This window comes from Pristis pectinata, chromosome 35 (genome assembly GCF_009764475.1).
Source record: "Pristis pectinata isolate sPriPec2 chromosome 35, sPriPec2.1.pri, whole genome shotgun sequence".
In the NCBI taxonomy this organism is placed as follows: domain Eukaryota; kingdom Metazoa; phylum Chordata; class Chondrichthyes; order Rhinopristiformes; family Pristidae; genus Pristis; species Pristis pectinata.
This window is the reverse complement of record NC_067439.1, coordinates 2,497,851-2,525,796: the sequence shown is the minus strand read 5'-3', so window position 1 is coordinate 2,525,796 and position 27,946 is coordinate 2,497,851. Positions and strand designations below refer to the sequence as shown.

Here is a 27,946-nt window from a genome sequence, read left to right as displayed (position 1 = left end):
TGGAAGATGGTGCCTTTTACAGGGCAGCACTGCCTCAGGGTTTCATTGGGAGTGTTGGCCTGAGATCAGAGCTAAAGTCCTTGCAGTGGTGCTTGAAGCCTTAACCTCCTCTGAGATGAGACTGCTGCTCTCTGAATCTGGGCTACCATTTGCTTTTAGACAACACCAGAGGGCATGCATTTAAGGTGGGAGGGGGTAGGTTCAGAACAGACATGAGGGGTACATTCTTTACTCAGAGAGTGGTGCTGAGGTCGAGAGGGTTGAGAGCTTCGAGTTCCTAGGAGTGAACATCACCAACAGCCTGTCCTGGTCAAATCACGTAGATGCCACGGCCAAGAAAGCTCACCATCGCCTCTATTTCCTCAGGAGGCTAAAGAAATTCAGTTTGTCCCCTTTGACTCTCATCAACTCTCATTGATGCACAATAGAAAGCATCCTATCTGAATGTATCACGGCTTAGTACGGCAACTGCTCTGCCCAGCACCACAAGAAACTGCAGAGAGTTGTGGACACAGCCCAGCACACTATGGACACCAGCCTCCCCTCCTTGGACTCTGTCTATACCTCTCGCTCCCTTGGTGAAGCAGCCAGCATAATCAAAGACCCCACCCACCCAGGACATTCCCTCTTCTCTCCTCTTCCATCGGGTAGAAGATACAGGAGCCCAAGGGCACGAACCACCAGACAGCTTCTATCCCACCGATATAAGACTATTGAATGGTTCCCTTATACGATGAGATGGACTCTGACCTCACAATCTACCTTGTTGTGACCTTGCACCTTATTGCACTGCACTCTGTAGCTGACACTTTACTCTGTACTGTTACTGTTTTTACCTGTACTACATCAATGCACTCTGTACTAACCCAATGTAACTGCACTGTGTAATGAATTGACCTGTATGATCAGCATGCAAGACAAGTTTTTCACTGTACCTCAGTACAAGTGACAATAATAAACCAATACCAATGCCTGGAATGTGTTGCCTGATAGGGTGGTGAAGGCAAATTCACTGGGGGCTTTTAAGAGGGGCTTGGATAGGCACATGAAAGAGGGTAAAATAGTGGGACATGCACATTCTGTAGGTAGATTAGCTATGTCGGCACAACATTGTGGGCCAAAGGGCCTGTTCTATTCTGTGCTGTACTGTTCTATGTTCTATGACACTGGTGAAACCTGATCTGAATTACTGCACACTATTTTCCTTAGTTAAGGACAGACGTACTTGTGTTGGAAGGTAGGTCAGCAAAGGACTACTAGGCTGTTGCTGGAGGAACTCAGCTAGTCAAGCAGCATCTGTGGGGGGGAGAGGGATTGTTGACATTTTAGACTGAAGCCCTGTATCAGGCTGATGCCTGGAAACAAGGGGTTGGTTTACAGGGAAAGGCTCAGCACTCTGGGCTGGGTTTAGAAGAATGAGAAGTGATCTCATCTAAACATGCATTTCTGAGGGTTTAGACAAGGGAGATGTTCAGAGGGTGTTTCCCCTCAGGAGGAATCTAGAACCGGGGGCATAGTTTCAGAATAAGAGGACAAGAGGAAGCACTTCTTTCAGATAGTTGCAAATCTTTGCCTTTCTTTACCAAGAGAACTGCGGAAGCTGAGTCTGTTTATATTTAAGCTGACACAGATTTATGACAGATAAAAAAGAAAACGGCATTGAGGCATAGATCAGATCAGCCATAGTTGTATTGAATGGTGAAGCAGGCATGTGGTGCAGTATGGTTCAATACTGCTCCCAGTTCTTATGCTTTAACACTGCATCGTGAGCAACAAGTTGATTGTTGGGAAACATCTGTGAAGAATTATCACAGTTTAGCAATTATCCATTTTGCTTCCCCCTCTTCAGAGAGAGAGTCTGACTGGGTTTATCTTGGTGGGGTTGGACCATGCAATCACTGATCCTTTGCACAAGACTTTCATTAAATCACTAAGTGTGCCTGAAGGGAAACAGAACGTGAGGTCAGTATGGAACAGCACAGAGATTCACTCCAGCACAACCCAACCTTGCTGCTTAGGCTCAAAAAAATACAGGTAAGAAAAGGTGCTTTTAATAAAAAGGTCAACTTTATTTACAGAACAAAGACTGCCCTGCAAAATTACAAAACTTTTCAGAAACTAAGTAAAACCCAGGAGACTCTGACAAGATTATAACTGAACTCAAACCTGACTGAAGGAACAACGTGCATGGTGTGAGGGTCATTTTGGAAAAACTCTTCTCGTGTTGATCCATGAAATTGTGAAAGATAGACACTGTAACATAATGTTCCCTCATAATGGTTCTGTGCACTGTCTGGATCCAGAGAGATAAAATGTAAACCGTGTATTTAATAATTGGTAAAATGACTAAATAGGAACACATTTAGCCCATAGTTAATTACAAAGCCTGGAAATGCCTGAGAATTATGTTATTGGGCAAAAGTTTAACACATTGTTCTCAGATTAACTGTATTAACCCAGTTTAAATTGAACTTTAATACAGCTATTAAAATAGCCGGGACAATGTTCACTATGACATCCCAGAATGACAACATTTCCAAGGCTTCTCTCTTTCAAATAAGTAATAAAATCATTCCACAGTTGTGTGGTACTGGTACAAACAACTGTGGGATCACTGATCTATTACAGGGTAAAGCACTATTTTTGCAGAAATGAATTCAGCCAGCTTTTGACACACCAATACCTTCACCTCCTGTTCTGAGAGGATTATCAGAGTTAATTGGAGCGAGTGACACAAGAGTTCTTTCAATATCGCATGTCGGCTTGTTCAATGACAATTACATAATTGTCAGCTTCGCACAGAAGCTCAAATTGTTTGAACAGTAAACAAACATCGTCACATTTGCTGGCCCAAATTCCTGCCAGTCTCTAGCTCCACCAGGATTTTCCAAGGCTAACAAGATTGCTTGCCATTGAGCTTTGTGTCTGGATTCTTGAGTTAACAAAGTAATGATTTCCTCCATTTACTGTATTAGCACTATTATTTATTTGAAATCCACACCCATGTCTTGCACCTATATATTGCAGAATCCTGAACTCAACTGGTTCAGGTACAACAAGAATTTCCCAAAATTGCTGCTGGACATGCGATCCATCCATTAAGACCAGAGAAACGGCAGCCTTTGCCAGAAACTATGGATAACTCCCCTCCCTGCAAAGATGGCAGCTCTCGCTGGAACAGTCTGGAAAGGAAACCAGACTGTTTGTACCATGTTTGAAGTCTAGAGTGTGACCATCATCTTTTGGCAGATTACTCAACCATAAATTCATGTCCCCTGTCTCCAAAACCTCCACTACCTCCTCACTCACCATTTCTAACCTCTTCCAGCACCAAGGAAATACATACTTTCCTCCAAATTTAGACCATTTCATACCTGGGGTGCATTAGCTTTCAACAGCCCAGTGCAGTAGCAGAGTGCTACACTGACAAGAGGTACAGAACTTTGAACGACTGCTACTGCTTGTTCAGGTGGAATGACAAAAAGAGAGACAGACTTGAATTTCTACTACAAATGTCATGTGCCTTTCAGAATGTCCCAAAGCATTAACTGGAATGTAGAAAGCAGCCAACTAACATACAGCAAACTACACAATACCAGGGAAAACTCTCCTGATTCTTTTATTGAAATAATAACCATGACCTTTTTTTTAATGTCCAGCAAGTGCACCTCGGAAAAACCAACACCTCTGACAGTGCTACACTGGGAATGCAGTCTGTATATTTGTGGTTGAGTCTCTGGAATGGAACTGAACCAACAACCTGACTACAAAGTGAAAGTAGGTCTGAATGAGTCGCAGCCAACACCACAAACTGACAGAGTTGGCACTCCGGAGGGTTGAGGTTAATTGGACCTAAACAGCCTTCAACAGCTCTCTTGTTTACTGATACCTCGGTGCTACAGGAATGCCAGAGGGACTGGCAACCTTCACGTTTCTGGTCTTTGGAGCTAGTAATTAATCAAATACAAATCAGTCAAAAGCCAAAGAATGAAGCATGATCCAGCAAAGAACGCAGAGAGTGCAAGGGATAGGGAAAGGTGAGGTGAGATGTGGAGAGCACATTGCTTAATATTAATCAACTTACTATATTTTGATTGGTCTGCAGTTTGAATGGTGTTTCATTGGGTAGCTTGTCATTTGCTGCAAAGCCTCAGTGACGTGGGTGGGAATTCACTCGCTTGGATGTCATGGGTTGGTTGGGGGGGAGGTGGGGGGGGGGGTGGAATAAGAGCACGTCTGCATACAGCATTGCCCGATACTGAAATTTGAGCCAAAGCAATTATAAGCAACAGGAACAGAACAAGACAGAATGCTCAGAACCAGATCTACATTGGACACAAGTGGCAGTGGTTTTACTGATAAACCATAACTGTGTAAATGCATGCAAGTGGAAGAAACTGCATTTATTTGCAACTTGGAGATTACTTCAGCGCAGCTGTATGATTGTGTCATCAAGTCCAATCTGTCCAAATAATTTCACTTTCTCTTATATGGTAACATTACTTGGGCATTTTAGGTATTGCTGCTTGCTGGCGATTCTTGTTATTGGCTGTGAAGGTTGTGCATCCAGGATACCCTAATCATGTCTGATCTTCCTCTGATTTTCCTCATTTAGGCCCAATGCAGTCCACAATTCCATTACTTTTGAGTCCATCGAAGAAGAAGAAGTTGTTGTGAGGAGGGTCTCGCTGGGACAAGGCCTGTGAAGAACATACATTCACCGTGAGCCATTCCCTGTGTAGTAGCAGCAGCACCAGAGAGAGCAACAAGTTGGCCTCACATTCCCTGCCACAGCCCTCCTCTCAAGGTGCTATTCCTAAAGCCAGTTTGAGTCCACAGCTGCTGTCCATTAACTAACCGACAGGCATGGGAAGGCACTCAGGTTGACTGAAGCTCTTAAGGTGCAACTGATGTGATATCCAATACCACAGACAGAGCCAAACTTAACAAAACATATCTACTAGCATCACACAGTACAGCCTGCTGTTCTTAGGCACTTGGAGGCCATAGATTCTGGAGGCCAGCCCTAGAAGTACAATGGATCTGAGCAACAACTCCTTGTTAGATGGAACACGAGAATGTGCTGGTAAATCAGCTTCACATCACTCACTGTACATTTTATGATGCAATGTAGCTCCTGGAGAGGAATCTAACTGCAAAAATTATCTGCTTATCTCCCCTAAAATTTATTTCTCTCCCTGCCTATAACCAACAAGAGATCAGATGCAGATCCCACAATTTGTGTAATTTGGGTAGAGCACAGACATGAACAAAAGAATGGACAATGACTTCAGAGAGGAAAAGACCTGCAGTTCAGACCTAAAGGAACACCAGTTGATCTCTCACCCGAACTACAGTATGACCTGGAAACAAGGACAAGCAGCCTGGCATTAAAATGCAAAGTCTTAAAGTACTGGAAAGCATCTAATCCTATTCACGTTAACTTTGTGAAACAGACCACTTCAAAAGGGGATCGAGAGTCAAACACATCATTAATGGGATTCGAGCTGTATGCTGGCCATTAATTACATAGGTAGAGGTCCTTGCAATAATCATGGTCACTTCCCTCCCAGCTTGTACAATGCCAGATTTAATATCAAGTGGCAGGGATGGAACATGAATCCAAGAGCTTTGGGTCATTAATAAGGAATATAAAATTATGAATAGATAGGGTAGACTGCAGGAGACTTTTCCTACATCAGAGGTAGATAAAACTAGAGGGTGTAGTTTAGGGTAAGGGGGAAGAGATTTGGATGGAATATGAGGGGGACCTTCTTCATCCAGACAGTGGCAGTACCTGGAATGTACTGCCTGAGAGAGTGGTTGAAAGTGAGTTGCTGACACCATTTAAGAAGTGTTTAATGAGCACTTGAATCACTTTGGCATAGAGGGCTATGGACCAAGTGATGGGTGATGGGACTAATAATGAAGGGTTCCCACTGTTCAGCATGGATGAGTTAGGCTGAATGGCCTCTTCTATGCTATATGATTCTACCAGGCAGCATATATTCATCCTGGGAAAGTACATAAACAATGTTGTAGGCTTCAACTATTTGATGAGAGAAAACCAGAGACGTGAGAGGATCTCACACCAATTGTGCAGTAGAGAAACTGGCCACTCCAGACATCAATTCAACTTTGCTTATGCCCCACATGATCGTCCTTACCCCCACCTTCTTTCTATTCCTGTCTCCCTTAAGTGCATTTGATTAAACTGCGTACAACAGTAGTGACCACTTGTGGTTGCACCTGGCACCATTGAATCCTGTGAGTGTGTTAAATGTTTACAGATGAATAGTTTACAGACTGACATACCTTTACAATTTCCTGGCTGAGTACTCCACCCACAACAGCACACACGGGTGCTAACTCCGAGAAACAGGAGCTAAGGGAATCAGAGGTAAGGTTTAGAATTTTAATGCACAGAATTATTTGATTGCATATCAGCTAAAATGATTTTTTTTATTTTTCTTCTTGCTAGTTTTACGAAGTCTTTAGATTTCAAAGAGCTGAGGAATCCTTTATCTGTACACATGAGCTGTATTCCAAGAGCTTGTTGGTTTGTCACAGCTGAGTCTCTAACCTACATGCAACAGAGACAATATTGCAGCAAGCTACAGCAGCCACTCTGAGATTCTTTCCCTCAAAGTCATGAGCACTTAAGCAGTAAACCTTTATGTGGCCACATTCGCAAATGCCTTTTGGAAATGCAAATACACTACATCTGTTGGTAACCCTATAGCCACCCAGCTTTACAACTTCAAAGAACTCTAATAAATTTGTCAAACACTATTCCCTTTCATAAAATTATGCTAGTCTGTATTATGATTTTCTAAATATTCTGCTTCTATTTCCCCAATAATGAACTGCAGCATTTTCCATTGACTGATGTAAGGCTCTCTGGTATACAGTTTCCTGCTTTTTGAACCCTTCTTTTTTTGAATAGGGGCATTACATTTGTGGTTTTTCAATCCGGTACAAATGGTTTCCTCCTTGGTTTTGTCTTCCCACCTGTCAGCAATATCAGCTCATGCTAAACTAACCCCCCAAGTAATCACCTCCATTAATCACTCATCCCCAGCTGGGGCATTTATTTCTTTGCATGGAGGTCCACTTGTTGCTATTCTGGCGTTTGTCCTGGGGTGAGAGGGAAAGGGAAAAACATCAGAAATAGAAGCAGCAATGGGCCATTCGGCCCTTCATCCTTGCTGCAGTTTTCAATAAGATCGTGGCTGATCTTCTACCTTAGTGTCATGTTCCTATACTAACCCATTATCCCTTGATTCCCTTAACAGCTGGAAACCTACCCATCTCTGTTTGGATATACTCAAGTGTTGGAGCCTCCATAACCTACACTGATTATATGGAGAAAATTCCAAAGATTCACCTTCCTCTCAGTTGAAGAATCTTCTTCTCATGTCTCTCTCTCTCTCTCCTGACCCTTATTGTGACGCTGTGACTCTGGGTCTGGGCAACCCAACCGAGGGAGATGTCAACTCTGCATCTGCCCTGCCACACCCAATAAGTTTCTACATTTCAATGAAATCAATTAGATTATTTTAAACCAAAGATTATAGACGCTGAATGCTTAGTTTCTCCTCAGAAGATCTCAAAAAAACATGTCAACACACAAAAAATGCTGGAGGAACTCAGTAAGCCAGGCAGCATCAATGGAGGGAAATGAACAGTTGACCCTTCAACAGGAGACAGATACAATGTTTAATTTCTCTGCTATTTCCATATTTCCCAGTATAGTTACTCCTGTCTCAGACTGTAAGGGACCTTTGCTCCTGTTGGATCAAGCTGTGGGTAGATCTCTGCCTCCTCTGTAGTCACATACTTTAGATATTGCTGCCTGGGCTCTCATGTGGAAAGGGGCTAAAATATCAGAGGTGCATCTGTTGAGAGTCAGGGTCAGAAGGATATCAGAGGAAATGGACAGAAAATACTTCCCCCTTGTCAACGTTTCTAACTGGAGGCACTAACCCAGAGTGGGTTGATCACAGAAGACGTGACTCACCTGATGAACTCGTCTGCGAGTAGGTCGCTCTTCACTCCCAAGGAATCCAACACATCGTTCCTCAGCTGCAGTAGCAGTTCTGAATCATCTCCATAGCTGTCAGGTGAAGGATCGCGGGCCTTCACATTTCGAAACTTTAACAGAACTGCCAAAGAAAATAATACAAGATCGATGAGCAGGATGCAAAATGGCTTTGGGGGTCTATAGGGAAAGGAAGGAATTTTAAAACAGCAGCTAAACTGGTTTTCTCTCTCTTCCAGCAACCAGATCACCCCCAGAAAATGCCCCCACAAACCCCCAACACAACTACATCCTGGAATCAATATTCAGATACAACCACTTAGCAAAATTCATTCACCATCATAATGCAATATGTGGATGAGCCGTAACCTAAACGGAAATGTGAAATTAAAATTGGAAGACTTATTTCAGTTGGAATCACTACTCAAGTGTGGAAAAAAATAACTGGTCATTAGACTACAAATTGAGATCATTACATTTACTGGATGACGTTCCTAGGGAACAAACCCCATATCAAGATTTGGAAATGGTCAGCTTGCTTGGGCTGGGGAACTGGAAGATCCTCTAAGGAAACAACAACATATTCCTGGATCAAAGTCTCTTTCCCCACAGGGACAACTCTACAACCTGCTCCGTAGAATCTGCTGACAGTACAGCATAACCAGCAACTGGAAGTCTCCTGATTCCTCATAGTAACAGGACTGTTAGGAACTCAGTTTAAAGGTTAAAGATTATATTGTGCTAAGTCACTGAGCCCCAACCTGTCTGTAATACACTGCCACATGGGTGCTAACTGTCTCAATGCCCAATTGACTGGGACAGGGATCATATCACAAGTATGGTGAAGTACACAAAGAGTGCTGGAGGAACTCAGCAGGTCAGGCAGCATCCATGGAGGGAAATAAACAGTCGATGTTTCGGGCCAAGACCCTTCATCAGGACTGGAAAGGAAGAGGACAGAAGCCAGAATAAGAAGGTCGGGGGAGGGGAAGGAGCCCCCACCTTCTTACTCTAGTTTCTGCCCACTTCCTTTCCAGTCCTGATGAAGGGTCTTGGCCCGAAATGTTGACTATTTCCCTCCATGGATGCTGCCTGACCTGCTGAGTTCCTCCAGCACTTTTTGCGTATTGCTCCAGATTCCAGCACCAGCAGGATTTTTTGTGTCACAAGTATGGTGAGCACCTTTATACACAACCGTCAGTCTATGCAAAATCTGGGATCGCCAGAGACAGACTGGAGAGAAATTTTCAGATTTTTTTTTCCTTATTATGCCTCAAGGTGCTTTCTACTTTCCCTTTGCTTTTCATAGTAGAGTACATGATTGTGAGCTTGGGGATGGAAAAGGTCTTTAGGTTTGATCGTACTGCAATTGAGGCCTGTGAAGGCCAGATGAACCACCAGGTCTTTTCTTGCCTGACTTATTTGTACATTTGAAAGTTCTGCCCTATGTGGTCATTTGGAATGTGGATGAGACTATACTATTCCATTTGCCTTTGACGTCACCAGCCAGAAGCTGCAACCTATCAGATGAGCCTACATCCTCATACAAGTCCCAAGTGTACTTCTACTCAAATCCAACACTGCAAGTGTAGCCAGCAAATTAACAAGCTCCCAATGTGTAAGACTCGAATTTCCTAACCCTTTTCTGATCCATGACAGTTTGTAACACACAGAAGAGGCTGTTACATTGTCTTCAAAATTTTGTTTGATTGTTAATGTTAAAAATAATCTCCACACACCAAGTGCATGCTATACATGTAGGAGGTTGCTGCATTGTTGCTGACACTAGGACAGCTATTTGATAAGTGAGCATAAACACCATGAAAAATTGACAATTTCACTGGCATTCCGCCAGGCAGCTGTGTCTCTTGCTGCCTTTATCTTGGCTCTCATCTCCTCTACTCTGCGGGAGGAATCAAGTTATTGGAGACAATGGAACAAGAGTTCATCTTAAGCACAAAGTGACTGGCATTACATCTGCCCCAGAGTTAAGGGACAAGTCTAAAAGGTAACCACTCAATGCAAATATAACTATAGAGCAAATGTCTTATCTGACTGATTAAAGTGGATGATTCAAACAGAACCGACATTCCTTAAGGTTTTTTTAAATTTACTTGCAGGGTGTCAGAACCAATGACGAGGATCTGGACCAACAGCAATGACCAGGATATTGCCAAATCAGGATGTGCAATTTGGAGGAAGACTGCAAGTGGTGTCCCCATGCACCTGGTGCCCACATCCTTCTCAGTAGAAGTCCCAAGTTTGGAAGAAGCATTTTCTTAATTAAACTCCAATAGTTTTAATGAAGTTGACAAAGTAATTATCTGGTGGTGGCATGAGGGAAGAGATCACTAGTAAGTAAATAGTTAGCAAAGGTCCATTGCCTAGTTGTTCCAGATTCAATGTCCATGCTAAGCTGAATTTGCTTGTCTAAGTAGTCCCTTCTAAAAGTTAAAAATTTCACAGCTAATGATTGTTGTCTGGTGACCCCAGCAGAGAAACTTGCAAGAGGATGTTAGGGAATGATGGAGAATCATTCTGGTGCAGTAGCAGTGAACACCTGGGCAATTGTGCTTCAGCAGGGAATACACAGGGTGCTGCTGGTGGTTCTACAAGTAGCACTCTTCCTAAACTGCCGTGGCTACTCATCCTATTATTTAATGCAAGGCATGTGTATCTTTTAGTAACTTTCAACCCTATTGGAGTCCAGCGTATTTTTGGTATTAGTATTGGTTTATTATTGTCACAAGGTACAGTGAAAGACTTGTCTTGCATACCGTTCGTACAGATCAATTCATTACACAGTGCACAGGGTAAAAACAATAACAGAGTACAGAGTAAAGTGTCACAGCTACAGGGAAGTGCATTGCAGGTAGACAATAAGGTGCAAGGTCCAACCAGGTAGATCGTGAGGTCAAGAGTCCATCTCATCGTATAAGGGAACCGTTCAATAGTCTTATCACAGTGGGATAGAAGCTGTCCTTGAGCCTGGTGGTATGTGCCCTCAGGCTCCTGTATCTTCTGCCTGATGGGAGAGGAGAGAAGAGAGAATGACCCGGGTGGGTGGGATCTTTGATTATGTTGGCTGCTTCACCAAGACAGCGAGAAGTGTAGACAGAGTCCATGGAGGGGAGGCTGGTTTCCGTGAAGCGCTGGGCTGTGTCCACAACTCTCTGCAGTTTCTTGTGGTCCTGGGCAGAGCAGTTGCCATAACAAGCCATGATGCATCTGGATAGGATGCTTTCTATGGTGCATCGGTAAAAATTGGTGAGTGTCAAAGGGGACACGCCAAATTTCTTTAGCCTCCTGAGGAAGTAGAGGCGCTGGTGAGCTTTCTTGGCCATGGCGTCTATGTGATTTCACCAGGACAGGTTATTGGTGATGTTCACTCCTGGGAACTTGAGCTCTCAACCCTCTCGACCTCAGCACCATTGATGTAGACAGGTTCACGTACACCGCCCCCTTTCCTGAAGTCAATGACCAGCTCTTTTGTTTTGCTGACACTGAGGGAAAGGTTGTTGTCATGACACCATGTCACTAAGCTCTCTATCTCCTTCCTGTACTCCAACTCATCATTATTTGAGATACGGCCTACTACGGTGACATCATCTGCAAACATAGATGGAGTTAGAGCAGAATCTGGTCACGCAATCATGAATTTATAGGGAGTAGAGTAGAGGGCGGAGGACGCAGCCTTGTGGGGCACCAGTGTTGAGAATAATTGTGCTGGAAGTGTTGCTGCCTATCCTCACTGATTGCAGTCTGTTGGTCAGAAAGTCAAGGATCCAGTTACAGAGGGAGGTGTTGAGTCCCAGGTCTCGGAGTTTGGTGATGTTTGCTTGGAATTATAGTATTGAAGGCGGAGTTGTAGTCAATGAAGAATAGTCTAACATAGGTGTCTTCACTCTCCAGATGCTCCAGAGATGAGGGTAGAGCCAGGGAGATGGCGTCCTCTGTAGAACTGTTATGGCAGTAGGTGAACTGCAGTGGGTCGAGGTTGTCTGGGAGGCTGGAGTTAATGCATGCCATGACCATCATCTCAAAGCACTTCATGATGGTGGATTTCAGAGCCACTGGTCGGTAGTCATTAAGGCATGTTACCTTGATTTTCTTGTTTATCATTCCTCCTTGCTTTGTCTAGTGGTCAATACTGACTTTCCTAGGTGGCCAATAGGGGTTCTGCAGTTCACTATACACATATGTTGATGAGGTCATTAATTGGCCAGAGTAATCTGTGTCCACCGGGATGATAGTGGTCTTCTTAAAACAGGTGGGAACCTCAGATTGAAGCAGGGAGAGGTTAAATATGCCTGCAAATACCCTCGCCAGCTGATCAGCACAAGATCTGAGCACACGGCCAGGGACACCATCCAGGCCAGATGCTTTCCTCGGGTTCACTCTCCGGAAGATTGATCTTACGTCCTCAACAGGGACCACGGGTTCAGTTGCACCGGAGGCTGTCAGGTGGGTGGTGACAATCTACTTCCCTTCTCTTGAAAAGATGCACAGAATGCGTGCTCATCAGGAAGGGATGCGCTGTTGTTAACTATGCTGCCCAACTTCGTTTTGTAGCCTGTTATAGCGTGTAAACCCTGCCACAACTGACGGCTAGTCTGGGACTCTATACAGCGTGGGATCAAAGTACAAAGAAATGCCAAACTTCATTCCATCCTCATTTGACAGGGAGTTAGTGGACACAGATTACTCTCTGGCCAATTAATGCCCTCATCAACATATGTGTATAGTGGATTGCAGAACCCCTATTGGCAACCTAGGTGAGTCAGCATTGACCACTAGACAAAGCAAGGAGGAATGATGAAAGCACCCAAGGTCACTTTTGCAATAACAAAAAGATTAATCTCTATTCAGGACTCTGCATGCGAGGATTACATTGACAATACATGTCAGATACTTATCATGGCACAATCATTAATCTTTCAACGAGTTTTTCACTGCACACCAACTGCATAAGATGGCAGACACAATTGCCAAATGATATAAATGCAAATAAATAAAAGCTAAATGGGTCTCATCTGTGGCACTGTATCTCAACACAGAGTGGAAAGACAGGAATTAAATCAGACAGACATCTCATTTTGAAATACAAGTGATAATGACACTGACTGGATGTTTTCAGATTGAATACTTCCACGTGACTGCTGCTGCGCGAACATATTCATTGTAGGAGATACCTACTCACCTCCACAATGCTGTATTAACGTTTAGTAATATTTACTTAGAATTGGACCATAAAACAGACACTGCAATGGAGCCACAAAACACGGAAACAGGTCCTACGGCTCACATCAACCATCAAATAGTCATCTATACTAATTCCATTCTCCAGCACTTGGCCTTCTGTGGCTTGGTGATTTAAGTATTTGCCTGGATATTTGTTGAACGCTGTGAAAGTCTCTGCCTCAGAAGGTACATTCCATGTTTCAACCACCCCCTGGGTAAAAAAGTTCTTCCTCAGATCTCCTCACCTGCCTACCCCTTACTTTAAACCCAAGTTGTCTACTATAGGGAAAAATTTCTTAATATCGACCTTATCCATGCCCCTTATAATTTTGTACACTTCTATCAGGCCTCCATCGGCTTCCGCTGCTCCAAAGAACAAACTCTCAAACCCAGACTATCCAGTCCCTTCTCATCACCGAAATGCTCTATCCTGGACAGGCACGTCTCAGTGAATCTCCTCTGTACCTTTTCCAGTGTGATCACTCCCTTCCTATAATGTGGTATCCAGAACTGCACACACTACTCCACCTGTGGCCTAACCAATGATTTTTATAGATGTACTATGACCTCCTTGCTCTTATATTCTATGCCCAGGATAATGAAGGCAAGCCTTAATCACCTCATATAGCTGTGCTGCCACCTTCAGGGATCCCTGGACTTGTACACAATGGTCCATCTATTCAGCACTCTCGAAGGCTCTACCATTCATTGTCCATGTCCTAGCCTTATTAGTCCTTTCAAAATGCATTACCTCATGCTTAACAGGATCACAAGACAAGGGAGCAGAAGTAGGCCATTCGGCCCATTGAGTCTGCTCCAAGGAAAAGGGAAAAAAGAAAAAGAAATGAGAAATTGGGGGGGGGGGGGGGGGGCGGGCAGGTGCAAAAAAAAACACTTCTAACCCCAATTTCTGGCCTTATCCCCATATCCCTTGATATCCCAACTATTTAGATATGTCTATATCTTCCTTAAACACCTCCAATGATCTGGCCTCCACTACTGTACCTGGCAAGGAATTCCACAAATTCACCACGCTCTGGCTAAAGAAATTTCTCCTCATCTCTGTTTTAAACCTGTACCCTCTAATTCTAAGATTGTGCCCTCTGGTCCTGGACTCACCCACCAAGGGAAACAGCCTAGCCACATCTACTCTGTCCAGTCCTTTCAACATTTTAAATGTCTCTATGAGGTCCCCTCTCATTCTTCTGTACTCCAGTGAGTACAGTCCAAGAGCCGACAAAACGCTCATCATACGTAAGCCCTTTCATTCCGGGAATCATCCTCGTAAATCTCCTCTGAACCCTCTCCAACATCAGCACATCTTTCCTAAGATATGGGGCCTAAAACTGTGCACAGTATTCCAAATGAGGCCTCACTAGTGCCCCGTAGAGCCTCATCAACACTTCCTTACTTTTATACACTATACCTCTCGAAATGAATGCTAACATAGCATTCGCTTTCTTTACCACCGATCCGACCTGCACGAGTACCCCCAAGTTCCTTTGTACTTCTGTACTTTGAATTTTCTCTCCTTCTAGACAATAACCTGCTCGTTTATTTCTGTTTCCAAAGTGTACAACTGCACATTTCTCAACATTGAACCTCATCTGCCATTTCCTTGCCCATTCTCCTAAACTATCTGGGTCTCTCTGCAACCTTCCTGTCTCCTCAATACTCCCTACTCCTCCACCTATCTTGGTGTCATCCGCAAACTTAGCCACAAAGCCATTTACTCCATCAACCAAGGATTAAGTTCCATTTGTCGTTGCTCATCTCACTAACATCAATTTTGGTTTTTAGCCTAAGACTACCCTCCTAACTAAGTACAGTACACCCCCATGTTAGAGGGGTTGAGTTCCTAGTAAAACATCCGTATTGCTATTTTCTGTAACGCAAACCATTGACAAAATTGACAACAGTTATTGTTTCTTCCACATTTTGTCTTTAGTTAGATTTTTTTCTCACATAATTTCCATAAGAGTGAATTTTTATTCTATATCTCAATTCTTTTGGCAGTGTTTTGTGAATTCTGTAAGTGTGTAGTGGATTTAACACTGGGGTGCACTGTATCAACATTACCACCAATTTTCTTGTCACTTGAAAACTTATTAGTCATACTTTCTACATTAATATCCAAATTATTAACTTGTAACAAACGGTAAGGGTCTCAGCACTGATCCTTGCAGTGAACCACTGGTGCCAGTTTTCCAATCACAAAAATAACCCTGCACCATCAACTTCTTCCCCCTATTACCAAGCCAATTTTGGATCCAAATTGCTAAATGGTCTTGGATTCCACAGACTCTAACATATTGCACTAGTCTTCCATGTGGGATCTTGTCAAATACCTTACTGAAGTCCATGTAGTTCACATCCACCATATTGTCCTCATCAATATATTTGTTACCTCTTTGAAAAATCACAATTAAATTGATCAGACAGGATCTCCCCCTAACAAAGGCACGCTGACTAGCTTTGATTAATTCCTATCTTTCCAAGTGTGAATTAAACCTGTTGCTCAGAACTTTTCTTGAATAACTCCCACTGATATTAGACTCACTGGCCTGCCATGCAGCAAGTGCACAATATTCTTTGGCTACTGACAGTGGATTCTTGAAAGTTATTCTTGAAAATGTGACTCCATGTAGTTAGTTGCATTTTAGTGAAAAGGCATCTAGATTCACTATAGTGGGCGGGGGAGGTAATGGTGGGAGAGGATGGAGGTGGGGGAGGATGCAAAATGTAGGCAGAGAATCTAAAAACTTTCTATTTTAGACAGACAAGGGGACAAATACTCACTTAAGAAATTTTATTGGTAGCAAAGCAATCTGCTGTTGTGAGTGCATGGGTCTGAATACATGGGAATGCTGCAACTATAGGAAGCCAGTTATTCATTGTGGTCAGTGACCGTAATCAATCTGGCTAGTTTACTTTATTGTAGCTAAATACACAGAGCTTTCATGGTAGAAGCCAGCTGTGCTGTAGCGATATAAAAAACTGACAGTGCCATATAAACATATGAAACAAGAGGAGTACGCAATCAGGTCCTTGAGTCTGCTCTGCTAGCTCCGGTGCATTACGCCATAGATGATGTCTGAACTATACTGATGCCTCTATTCTTGGGTCATATCATGGGCACCTTCTTTGAGTGAACAAGCTCTCAAGCAGCCCTGGTTACTGTGGGCATTAGATTTACTGCAACCATCCCGGCTGGAGCCCAGAGTGCAGGCAATGTGGTGAGAACCTTACAATCTGCAGCAGTAAGGGTGGGAAAAGCGAGGACTCCTCCTGTCCCGCCACACCAGAACGATTTAATGCCCTGAAACCTAATTTTTTGCCCAAAAGAATTTCTTCCCCATTAACAGAAATTCACCGGCAGCATGCCACCAAGGCCGCCAATGCATCAAAATTTACAAACAGAAGTGAATTGAACTGATTAAATATTGTTCAATATTGCTCCATAAAATAGTCCAACTCTGAAGCAAGCAGCTTCAACTCAGAATGTCCACAACAGGGCTGTGTAACTGGCAAACCCAGACTTGATAACCAACTGCTTGGCTTTGCACAACAACCCAGTATTTCAATGCCACCTTTTCATAGCCTGCAGTGTGCTTGCGTGCCCGCCTGCTTGCCATACCAGCCTTTGCACTGAGTAAGAGGCAACCAAGGACTTGGGCATTTCCTCACTAAGCATCTCAAAGGCTGCAAGAAGAGTTGAGCTTTTCTTAAAATGGTATTCTGTGATCAGACACCATTTTACATCATCAATCACCCCAGTTTTACAGCTGCATAATTCCATAAACCCACATCACCTCACCCAAACTGCAAGATTTAATATGCATGACTAGATTAAATGCTAAATCAGCCTGTCTGAGTAATGGCATGTGACCTTGCTTCTAATCTCCCACATCAATGCAAGCAAAACTCCATGGCTATTGATCAATGCAAGACCTCGGGCTACTTCTTTTGGGATTGGAGCACACCTTAATACAAATATTGCTGTCACAGAGCTATGCAAAAAGTGTGCTGGAATTATGCACACACTAATTTGTCTTTGTAGTTCAGCTGCTCAGGGCCTGAATCTAGACACCCATGAGAGTTCCTCGTCTCAACACAGGACAGAATTCACTTGCTGCAAATCTAACACATGATTACTACTACATTTACCACTCCTTGCCAACAATAAACCACGTTTTCCAAGGCTCAACAAGACACTCATTTCTCTTTGCTCTGTGGTGGCTGGTCGGCACAAGAGTAGACCCAGCAAATCTTGACAACTTTTATTTTCTGCAACCATTTCCTGCGACTTAGTTCGTTAAATTTTTCTCACTTTACAATCATGGAAACAAAATGTTTATCAGTTGAATCAGCAGTAAGGTTTAGGAAAGTTTCACACATCAGTATCATCATTATTAATTTCCTGTACAGGTTATTCAGCGCTTCGTTCTGCCACCAACCAGAAGGATCTGCTCTAGTTCATTTAGTGTCACCTTTTCATTAGGTGTTTTTTTTCCATTCCAAACAATATAATTTCTACTTATAGTAATTACCTGAAGAAATTGTCTTTGGAGGTTCAGTGTTTCGCTCTCCTCTCTCTGGCAGAAGGACTACTTGCCAATGGCTCAGTTAATATATTGTCTGCTTAGTGTATAATAACAGTTCCACTCACAGTATGGGAAGTTAATTGAACAGAATGGCGGGTTAGGTGACTGACTTTCACATCTGAATTTCAGGAGACACTGTGAGCCACCTTCCCCTGTTTACAATACCAAATCCAGCAAATTTATTCTGTCAGGCTAATAGACTCACATGATCACAAATCCCATGATTCTGCTTCTTGAGCAAGGACTTAGAGATGCTATTACTAGGAATCATCTCCTGAAATCTCAGTACCTGCCATGGCTCCATGGGCAACGCACTCATCTGAAGATACGAGTTCAAATCCTACTCCAGAGATTGGACTATAAAAGCCTGCAATGACATTCCTGTGCATCGCTGCACTGTTGGAGATGTTGCCTTTCAAGTTCAACTGAGGCTTTCTCAGTGGATGTACATAAATTAACCCAAGCCAATATTATGAAGAAGAGGAGGGATGCTCTCTCTGGTGGTCTGGTAAACATATACCCTTGCTCAACATTAACCAGAAAACAGATTTCTTATCAGAACCACTCTAGTTATTTGTGGCAAGTGCTGAATGGAAAAACTGGTGCTATATTTCTAAGTTGTGGATCAAATGTTTCACTGTATGCCTGGGTAAAGCACTTTGCTGTGTCCTGAAAGGGACTTGAAAGGTACAGGAGAGATGAGATTCTTTCTGACTCATAGACTGAGAGCATTTCAAAACATCACTTTGGTAGATGGCAGCCAGCAAAAGTTTAAATAAATTGCTCCTTAAATGAAACATGTTTAATACATATTCTATTGTGTACACAAATGAAAATACGCTGAATAAAAGAACACACTGTTGATGAATTGGACCTTAAACCTGCGAGTGTCAAGGGAACTATACCTTTCCCTTCTCAGAACAAATTGCAATTGAGTCAGGATTCAATGAGATCATAGAGAAAAATATAACTTGATTGCTGTGGAGCCAATTTAAATACAAAAAAACGATGAGTAGGGGAAAAGCATAGGTTACAGAGCAGTAAATTATAGAGAGAAGAAGATGATGATCAAGTTCCCACTTTTAAAAGATCTGAAATAACACTTAAATCTGAAAACCAAAACAAACCCATAACTGACCACCATCTAGGCTAGAGTGGATTACTAACCACAGACAAAAAGACTACGATGCTGGAGGAACTCAGCAGGCCAGGCAGCATCCGTGGAGAAAAGCAGGTGGTCAACATTTCGGGTCAGCACTGAAGATAGGAAAAGGGGAAGCCCAATGCCCAGAGAGAGAGAGCGAGAGAGAGAGCGAGAAGTGATAGGCAGACAAAAGAGGGGAGGCAGGTAAGAGATAGTGATAGGCAGGTGCGAGGGAGGAGGGGAGAGCAGATCCACCGGGGTATGGGTGAAAGGTAAGGAGCGAAAAAGAAAGAAAGTGGGGTAGCAAAAAGAGGCTAGGAAGGGGAATAAAAGAAGCATGGTGCTGGGGGGGTGGGGGGGGTGGGGATTACTTAAAGTGGGAGAATTCAATGTTCATGCTATTAGGCTGTAAGGTTCCAAGACGGAAAATGAGGTGCTGTTCCTCCAGCTTGCGCTTAGAATTCTCTTGGCAGGGGAGGAGGCTGAGGACTGACATATCTGTGATAGCGTGGGAGGGGGAGTTGAAGTGACGGGCAATGGGGAGATGCAGATCGCGGTTATGGACAGAGTGCAGGTGTTTTGTGAAATGGTCACCTAGCCTGCATTTGGTCTGAAGAAGGGTCCTGACCGGAAACGTTGACAGTCTGCTTTTCTCCACGGATGCTGCCTGGCCTGCTGAGTTCCTCCAGCATCTTACTGTTTTTCATCTAGATTCCATCATCTGCAGTCCTTTGTTTCTCTACAAAGCACAAACAAGCTGCCTCAAAACAAAAGACCAGATTTGTGATTATTTATCCAGTAGGTCTTGGTGTTTAGGTCATTGTGCTTTCAGAGAATGAATGCACCTTTATAAAATACTAAACCATTTGCGTTATGGGGGTTTCTAACTGGCTGCTACCAATACAATGCACTAGTATAATGACACACAGAATGTCATGTGAGGTTACAGTGCTTCAAGTTCCAAGGGATTGACCAAATACAGCAAAAACTCAGCCATATCCCCTGTCTAATTAGTTTACTGATTCACCTTCCATGTGAAATCTTAATGTCTACCTAAAGACAGATATTGGTATGATCCATGCAGAGTGGTGACCAAATACAGAATTTTCAATGGACGTCAACCTGAGTTGAAACTTTACAAAATTCAGACAAATGATTCCGTTACAAGGAAGAGAAGCCCTGAAATGTCTGGCAGTGAGAAGACAGGAGTCACTGTTGGCAAGTCCATGATCTATTAGTGCAGGAGGTGCACTGACAGCCCAGGCAGAATGAGGATGGGGCTGATGGCTAATAATGGAACAGAGATTTAATTATACCATAATATACTTGGTGCAAATTACAGGAACGGGGGAGGCCCTGCCAAGCTTGTTCTGCCATTGAATGGCATCATGTCTGACTTGTATCTTAAGAACAGAAGAAAAAGCAGCAAGAGTAGACCAGTTGTCCCTTTGATGTATGCTGTCATTTGTCAAGATCATGGGCTGACCTTCCACCTCAAAGCATTTTCCTGCACTAGCCCACTATTCCTTAATATTCAAGTATCTGTCAATCTCCATTTTAACAGCCTCCACAGCCCTTCAAGGCCCAGAATTTCAAAGATTCACCAGCTTCTGCATAAAGAAATTTCTTATCTCTGTCCCTTATTCTGACACCATGACCCCTAGTTTTGGAACCTTCATCCAAGGGAAACATTCTCTCTGATCCTGCATGTCAAGCCTTACGAATTTTGTAAGTTTCAATGAGGTTTCCTCTCATTCTTTGTTACTCTAGAGAACACAGGCTGGTCTACTTAATCTCTCCTCATATGGCAAACCTGCTGTCCTACAAATCCAGTCTGGTGAACTTTTGCTGCATTCTCTATGGTAATGGAGGGAGATCAAATCACACACATTTCAGGTATGGCTTCGATACAGTAAGACATTTTCACTCTTACACTGAAATCCTCTTGTACTACAGGGCAACAAACCATATTGCTTTCCTAATGGCTTATAGCACCTTTGAATATCAACATTATTCAACCTCTCATAATTTTAAAGGCACTCTGTTTTGTGCACCAAAGAGGATAACTTCACATTTATTCACATTCATATCCTGACTGGTTGCATCATGGTCTGGTATGCAAGGAATGCAAGAAGCTGCAGAGAGTAGTGGACTCTGTCCAATACATCACGGGCATTGGTAGTATATACAGGAGGCACTGCCTCAAGAAGGCAACATCTATCATCAAAGATCCCCGCCATCTGGGCCATGCCATCTTTTTGCAGCTACCATCAGGCAAGAGGTACAGAAGCCTGAAGTCCCACACCACCAAGTTCAAGAACAGCTACTTCCCTTCAACCATTCAGTTCTTGAACCAACCGGCACAACCCTAATCACTACAGCTTAGCAACACTATGACCACTTAATGGACTTTGCACTAAAATGGACTTCTGTTCTTTTTGTTCTAATTGTGTTCTTTCTTGTAAAAATTGTGTGAAATTTATGTTTAATTTATGTTTTTCTTGAGAATGCTGCTTGTAATGATACTATGTGTCTGTGATGCTGCTGCAAGTAAGTTTTTCATTGCACCTGTGCATAAGTGTACTTGGGTATATGACAATAAACTCGACTCCACTTGACGATATTACTTCTCATTTACCAGGCTTGGTTGTGCAAGCTTTAGGGTATCTGCCTACTAAAATTCCACGACCCCCTGCCAACCTAATCAAGATTTTTGGACAGGTGGTGAGGTGGGGCAGTTCCAGATTTCCACAGTGTTTGGCACAGAGGTGAAATGGTTATTTGGTTTTAGTCATTCCAAATATGGTAATGTTGAATAGTTAGAATATGCCACTGGGCTGCCGACCTAGAGTCCAGACCAATGAGCCAGAAATGCCAGCTCAAACTGTACTACAGCAGATGAATAATTTATATTCAGTCAACCAATACATCCTGGAATAAAATGCCAGCATCGGTCATGGTGACCATGAAACTAACTGACTGCCATGATACAGTTGAAAAGGAAATCTGAATCTTATCCATTCTGAAGGTGGCTCTCGAATCCAGACCCTCAGCAATATGGTGGGCTCTTAATTATCCACAAAAGTCGCCAAGCAAGCCCCTTAGTTCCAGGACATTTATGGGTGATTAGTGATACCCCGAGCAAAAGCGTTGTGGAATATCCTGTACACTACAGCTGCAATTTAAATGCTAAGTTGCTATTTCTTTGTTCTTTACAATATCCTGTACCCTGTTAAACTCTTCTCACACCACTAACGTATATTCTGCTTAAAATTTGACCTTCTTGATATTGTCTACAGAGATAATTTCAAAAGATTTAATAACAGGGTGGTAAATAACAAAAATAATCTTGGGTAGTGGAGAGAATAGAACATACAATTTAGATCCTAGTGATCCTAGTTTCGCATAAGCTTGGAATGAGGCTAGCTTTCATCTGGACTTCAATACTGAGATGTTCAGTTTCAACTAACAATATCCCGAAATTGCATAGAATTTTACTCCAGCAAAATTACCAGGGTGCTCTTTCTTTTTTGGCAGTCCCTCAGGATCAAGAATGACTTGCTTCCACTCTAGTTCTATGGATTCTGATGCAGCTTTCCTCACTGAGGTGGACCCTGAGTTTTCCAGGTTCTTGTTGTGGGCCTGTATTGTTTGTATGGCAGGAGCACATTGATAGAACTTTCAAAAGCCCTGGTTGCACAATGGTGTATAAGAACTTTGGCAGCTGCTGAACACGTTTATACAATTAGTGTAACACACTGAGTTCTGTTTTTCGTCTAACTCGGTTTTGCACTAAATTGCATTAAATTGTATTCTGTATATACCGTTTTTTGTACTATTTGTACTTGCACAATTTTTTTGTCTGCATTTATTGTATGTCTTCTGTTGTGTGAGTACGGGGGAAACAACATTTCGTTCCTCCATGTGTTTTTATAGCATATGGGTGAATGACAATAAAGTAACTTGAACCTGATTTGCAAGTTCAAGACCCATTCGTTCCTGTACTTCAATGAATGAGTTGTTGATAGCTCATCTCTCACATCTGGGAAGACATCTTAGGGAACCTCAGAAACACCATAAACACGACCATCTTCAAGAAATGAGATAAATCCACCTGCACTACCTTTAGAGGGGTCACCTTGCAGTCATTGCCAGGTCCCTCCTCAACTGCGCCCTAGTGGCCAAACAGTTGAATTGCAGTGTGGATGCTGGGCATCTTAAGGCACAGTAACATGAGAAAGAGAAACAAAGGACTGCAGATGCTGGAATCTAAATGAAAAACACACTGATGCTGGAGGAACTCAGCAGGCCAGGCAGCATCCGTGGAGAAAAGCAGGCGGTCAACGTTTCGGGTCAGGACCCTTCTTCAGGACTGAAGATAGGAAAAGGGGGAGCCCAATATGTAGGAGGGAAAAGCAGTGATAGGTGGACAAAAGAGAGGAGGTGGGGTGGGCAAAGGGTGGTGATAGGTAGATGCAGGTAAGAGATAGTGATGGGCAGGTGTGGGGGAGGAGGGGAGAGCAGATCCACCAGGGGATGGGTCCAAGGTGAGGGAAAGAAAATAAAAAGGGGGAGAAAAAAGAGAGAGAGGCTAGGAAAGGGAAGAAGAGAAGAAGCATGGTGGGGGGGGAGGTTGTGGGGAAGTGGGGTGCGGATTACTTAAGTTGGGAGAATTCACAATAACATCATCTTCACCATACATCAACTCCAAGACAAATGCAGGGATACATCAATCACTATATGTGGCCTTTAGTGTCCTCACAAAAGCCTTTGACTCCATCAATCAAGAAGGGGTATTATTCTCAAATTTGGCAATCTGCAGAAAACTGTCTCCACCTTATTTCTGCTAAACGATGGCAGTCAAGCTGTAATCTTAACCTGCGGATCCACAACAAACACACCCTTAATGCAGACTAGCGTCAAGCAAGGCTGTGTCCTTGCTCCCAACACCTTTCTCAACTTTTCTTGCTGCAATGCTGCACCTCACCTCCAATGAGCTTCTTGCTGGAGTCGGTTTTAAAGAAGTGTTTTTCTTAAAGAGAAGTGGGGTAGAGAGGCAAAAGGTTTACTGAGGAAGTTACAGAGTTTGGAGCTCAAGAAGCTGAAGACACAGCTGTTAACTAATGGTAATTAAAAACAGGAAGAGCAAAAGGCCAGAATTTACAGAGATAGGGAGGGGCAAGGGAATTAACAGATGTCAAAACAAGGATGATGAGAAGTTGGTGAAAGGCAAGGGAACCTTGGTTATCGAGGGAGATTGAGGCCCTGCTAAAGAAAAAGGAGACACATATCAGGTATAGGCAGTTAGGATCAAATGAGGCACTTGAGGAGTATAGGAAATGCAAGAGAACACTTAAAAGAGAAATCAGGAGTACTAAAAGAGGACATGAGGTTGCTCTGGCAGACAAAGTGAAAGAGAATCCCAAGGGTTTCTATAGCTACATTAAGAGCAAAAGGATAGTAAGGGATGAAATTGGTCCTCTTGAAGATCAACATGGTCATCTATGTGTGGAGCCGAAAGAGATGGGGAAGATCGTAAATGAATTTTTTGCATCTGTATTACTCGAGAGACAGACACAGAATCTATAGAACTGAGGAAAAAGAGTAGTGTGGTCATGGACCGAATCCGAATTATGGAACAGGAGGTGCTTGTAATTTGAGACGAATTAGGGTGGATAAATCCCCAGGGCCTGACAAGGTGTCCCCTTGGACCTTGTGGGAGGCTAGTGCAGAAATTGCAGTGGCCCTGGCAGAGATATTTAAAATGTCCTTAGCCACAGGTGAGGTGCCGGAGCACTGGAGGATAGCTAATGTTGTTCAGTTCTTTAAGAAATGCTTTAATAATAAAAGACAGGAAATCATAGGCCGGTGAGCATGACGTAAGTCGTGGGTAAATTATTGGAAGGTATTCTGAGGGACAAGATATATAAGTATTTGGATAGACAGGGCCTGATTAGGGATAGTCAACATGGCTTTGTGTGTGACTGGTCATGCCTAACCAATCTTATAGTTTCTCGAGGAGTTACTGGGAAGGTTGATAGGCGAAGGCAGTGGATGTTGTCTATATGGACTTTAGCAAGGCCTTTGACAAGGTCCCGCATGGAGGCTGGTCCAGAAGGTCAAGTCACCTGGCATTCAGGATGAAGTAGTCAATTGGATTCAATGTTGACTTAGCGGAAGAAGCCAGAGAGTGGTAGTAGATGGTTGTCTTTCTGATTGGAGGCCTGTGACTAGTGGTGTGGCGCAGGGCCCATTGTTGTTTATCACCTATATTAATGATTTAGATGATAATGTGGTAAATTGGATCAGCAAATTTGCAGATGACACCAAGAACGGGGGCGTAGCGGGCAGCGAGGAAAGCTATCAAAGTCTGCAAAGTGATCTGGACCAGGTGGGCAAACAGGCTGAAAAATTGAAGAATAGAATTTAATGCAGACAAATGTGAAGTGATGCACTTTGGGAGGACAAACCAGGGTAAGAATTGCACAGTGAATGGTAGGGCACTGAGGTGTGTGGTATAACAAAGGGACCTGGGATTGCTGATCCATAATTCCTTGAAAGAGGCATCACAGGTAGATAGGGTTGTAAAGAGAGCTTTTGGCACATTGGTCTTCATAAATCAGGTTAAGATCAAAACCAGGTTGCTGGAGCTAAGCCACTATGCCACTCAAGGTGGTCAACATAACTCAATGAACTCACGGTCAACTGAAAACCCATTGCCCACAAAATGTAATAAACAGGACTCAATTAGAGATGGTCTTCCATCCATCCGACCTCACACATAGCCTAAAATAACTCTAGCTAACACCCTCCAAAAATTTATCCTTTTACTGCACTGCCTTGTATGGTAAGCACTCTCAGAAGGGTAGTGAAATCTTTCTTTAGGTGACTGGATTTCAACATGGGAACTACCCTACATCTAAAATCTGAATGGCCAGTAAAATAGATTAACCACCAAACTCAATATGCTGAGGATACACAGGGGAGCTCTGGGTGTGTAGTATGGGATGTTAAGATTCCATGCTATAATATTGGTCTCATACCTTCCTTGCACTGGACTATTGAAGATGAAGATACCTGTGAAGAAGCCTTAGGATTTCCTAACATTAGAATATTTTTCCAAAACATTGACCACACTTGTTCTGATACAACTGATAATTTGTATGATGCAGTGATTTAGTCTGTGATTGCCGAACCACCAACCGGAGGTTTACACAGAATGGAAAACTATTTTGCAATGTTTTCAGCTGAATTAGTTCTGTGCCCGTTTAGTCTGCAGATTAAGCTGTTCTAAGCTGTCTGAGCTATGATAGTTCTGCAAACATTGACCTTTACTGACTGTTAAAGGTCACGTGACAGGGAGGCTTTGGTAGAGCTGAAAAGATTGGTGTTTTTAAAATATAATTTTAATCCTTATAAACAAAAACAGTACAAAGCAGTGTCTGGAAAATATACTTCATCACAGACATCACATTCTAGTCTCATCAGCTGCAAGCAAATATTGGCTCACTACCAAAGTTATATTCTTTTGCTTTACAAAATATTTATTGGATTAATAAATTCCATTGAATGAACATGCTGAGAAACAGAATACACAGCAGATATGTTTTTAAGGCATGTTTACGTTGAGTATCATCTCAATCAAGTTACCATCTAATAACTCATTCCTCAGGATCTTATATTCAAAATTAACACAATACCAGGGACTAATAAAAGACATAGTTGGTATTGAACCAGATTTTAAACATACAACAGATTTTTGATATTTCTTGTAAATCCACTGTATTTTTGTGCCTCTTCATGTCCCTTTGAGAACTGTTGGCTGCATATACACGTTTCTCAGCAGAGGTCACCGGATAGCAGCTACAAGTGCTGAGGTTAACTATCAACTTGAATACAGATGATAGTGAGAACCTGGGGTCTTCCCTGCCAAGGTGGGTCCAGTTACTCTATAGGTGTCAGGGAGCTCTGGGTCAGGGTTTAGATTAAAAGTTAAGTTGGGAAAGAAATTAAAAAACTCCAAATAGATCTCAAAGTTGAAACCAACCAGGGAGTGCCAAACCCTAATGAAACACTGTGTTGATCCCAGCTTGCGTACTGTGGATGCTTCTGGCCAGCAGCTCTAGAAAGAATTTCTGAACTGGAAAGGATACAGTCTCAGAGGCTGGGGTCAGAGGGGGAGATGTGAAAGATGCCTTCAACATCAAAGGGTAGATAAAGAGAAAGACAACATGTCTTACAGTAACCATAGATTCAAGCACTAGCAAAAGAATCAGAGGCAACATGAACACTTACATGCAGTTGTTTTGATCTGCAATGCACTGTCATTAGGAGCTTTCAAAAGGAATAGACTTTAGGAGAAGTTTTAATGGCTCTGGGTAAAAGCAGGGAGAGAGAATGACATTTAATAAATAAATTAAATACTTAGAAAGATAGTTCTTCCAAAGAACTGGCATAAATAAGAATCAGCAGACTCTCAGTGGTTGAAGGCTACCCAGACAAATTCTACTCAATCTTTCCCCAATACTCATGCACTTATTCCAACAGGAAACACGATTAAACCTTGGAGCCCGGTGCTGGAAACCCAACTCTGGCTTTTCTGAAGACATGGACTTAACCTGTTTTTTTATGGCTCATTGCAATGACACACAATGCTTTTAAAATTATGATATAAAATTAAATAAAAACAAGCTGAGAAATTCAAGTATCTAACAGCACTGAATCATACCAAAGCAAACAATTACACTGCCCAAGGTTGAGTAAATATTTAGCGATTATCACTGTTTCCTTTACACTGAATCATGATTCAAGGACATTCCCTGTGAACTTCTGTTTTGTACTGTAGAGTCTCTGGAGAGGAGCATTGGAAGGAGGAAATCATTTAGTCCCTTGAGCATTTCCTGCCATTCACTGAGA

At 42.8% G+C, this 27,946-nt stretch overlaps 1 protein-coding gene across 1 annotated transcript in view; it reads right to left on the bottom strand.

Moving 5' to 3' along the window:
• Window positions 1-622: 622 nt before the first annotated feature.
• sae1 (SUMO1 activating enzyme subunit 1) overlaps window positions 623-27,946 on the bottom strand; it is a 122,202-nt gene continuing 94,878 nt past the window's right edge. Inside the window, exons 7-9 of the mRNA XM_052044382.1 lie at window positions 8,021-8,165; window positions 6,316-6,385; window positions 623-4,700 (exon numbers count right to left, since the gene is read on the bottom strand). Coding sequence (XP_051900342.1) covers window positions 4,608-4,700; window positions 6,316-6,385; window positions 8,021-8,165 — 308 coding nt within the window. The 3' untranslated portion in view covers window positions 623-4,607. The remainder of the gene's footprint in view (window positions 4,701-6,315; window positions 6,386-8,020; window positions 8,166-27,946) is intronic.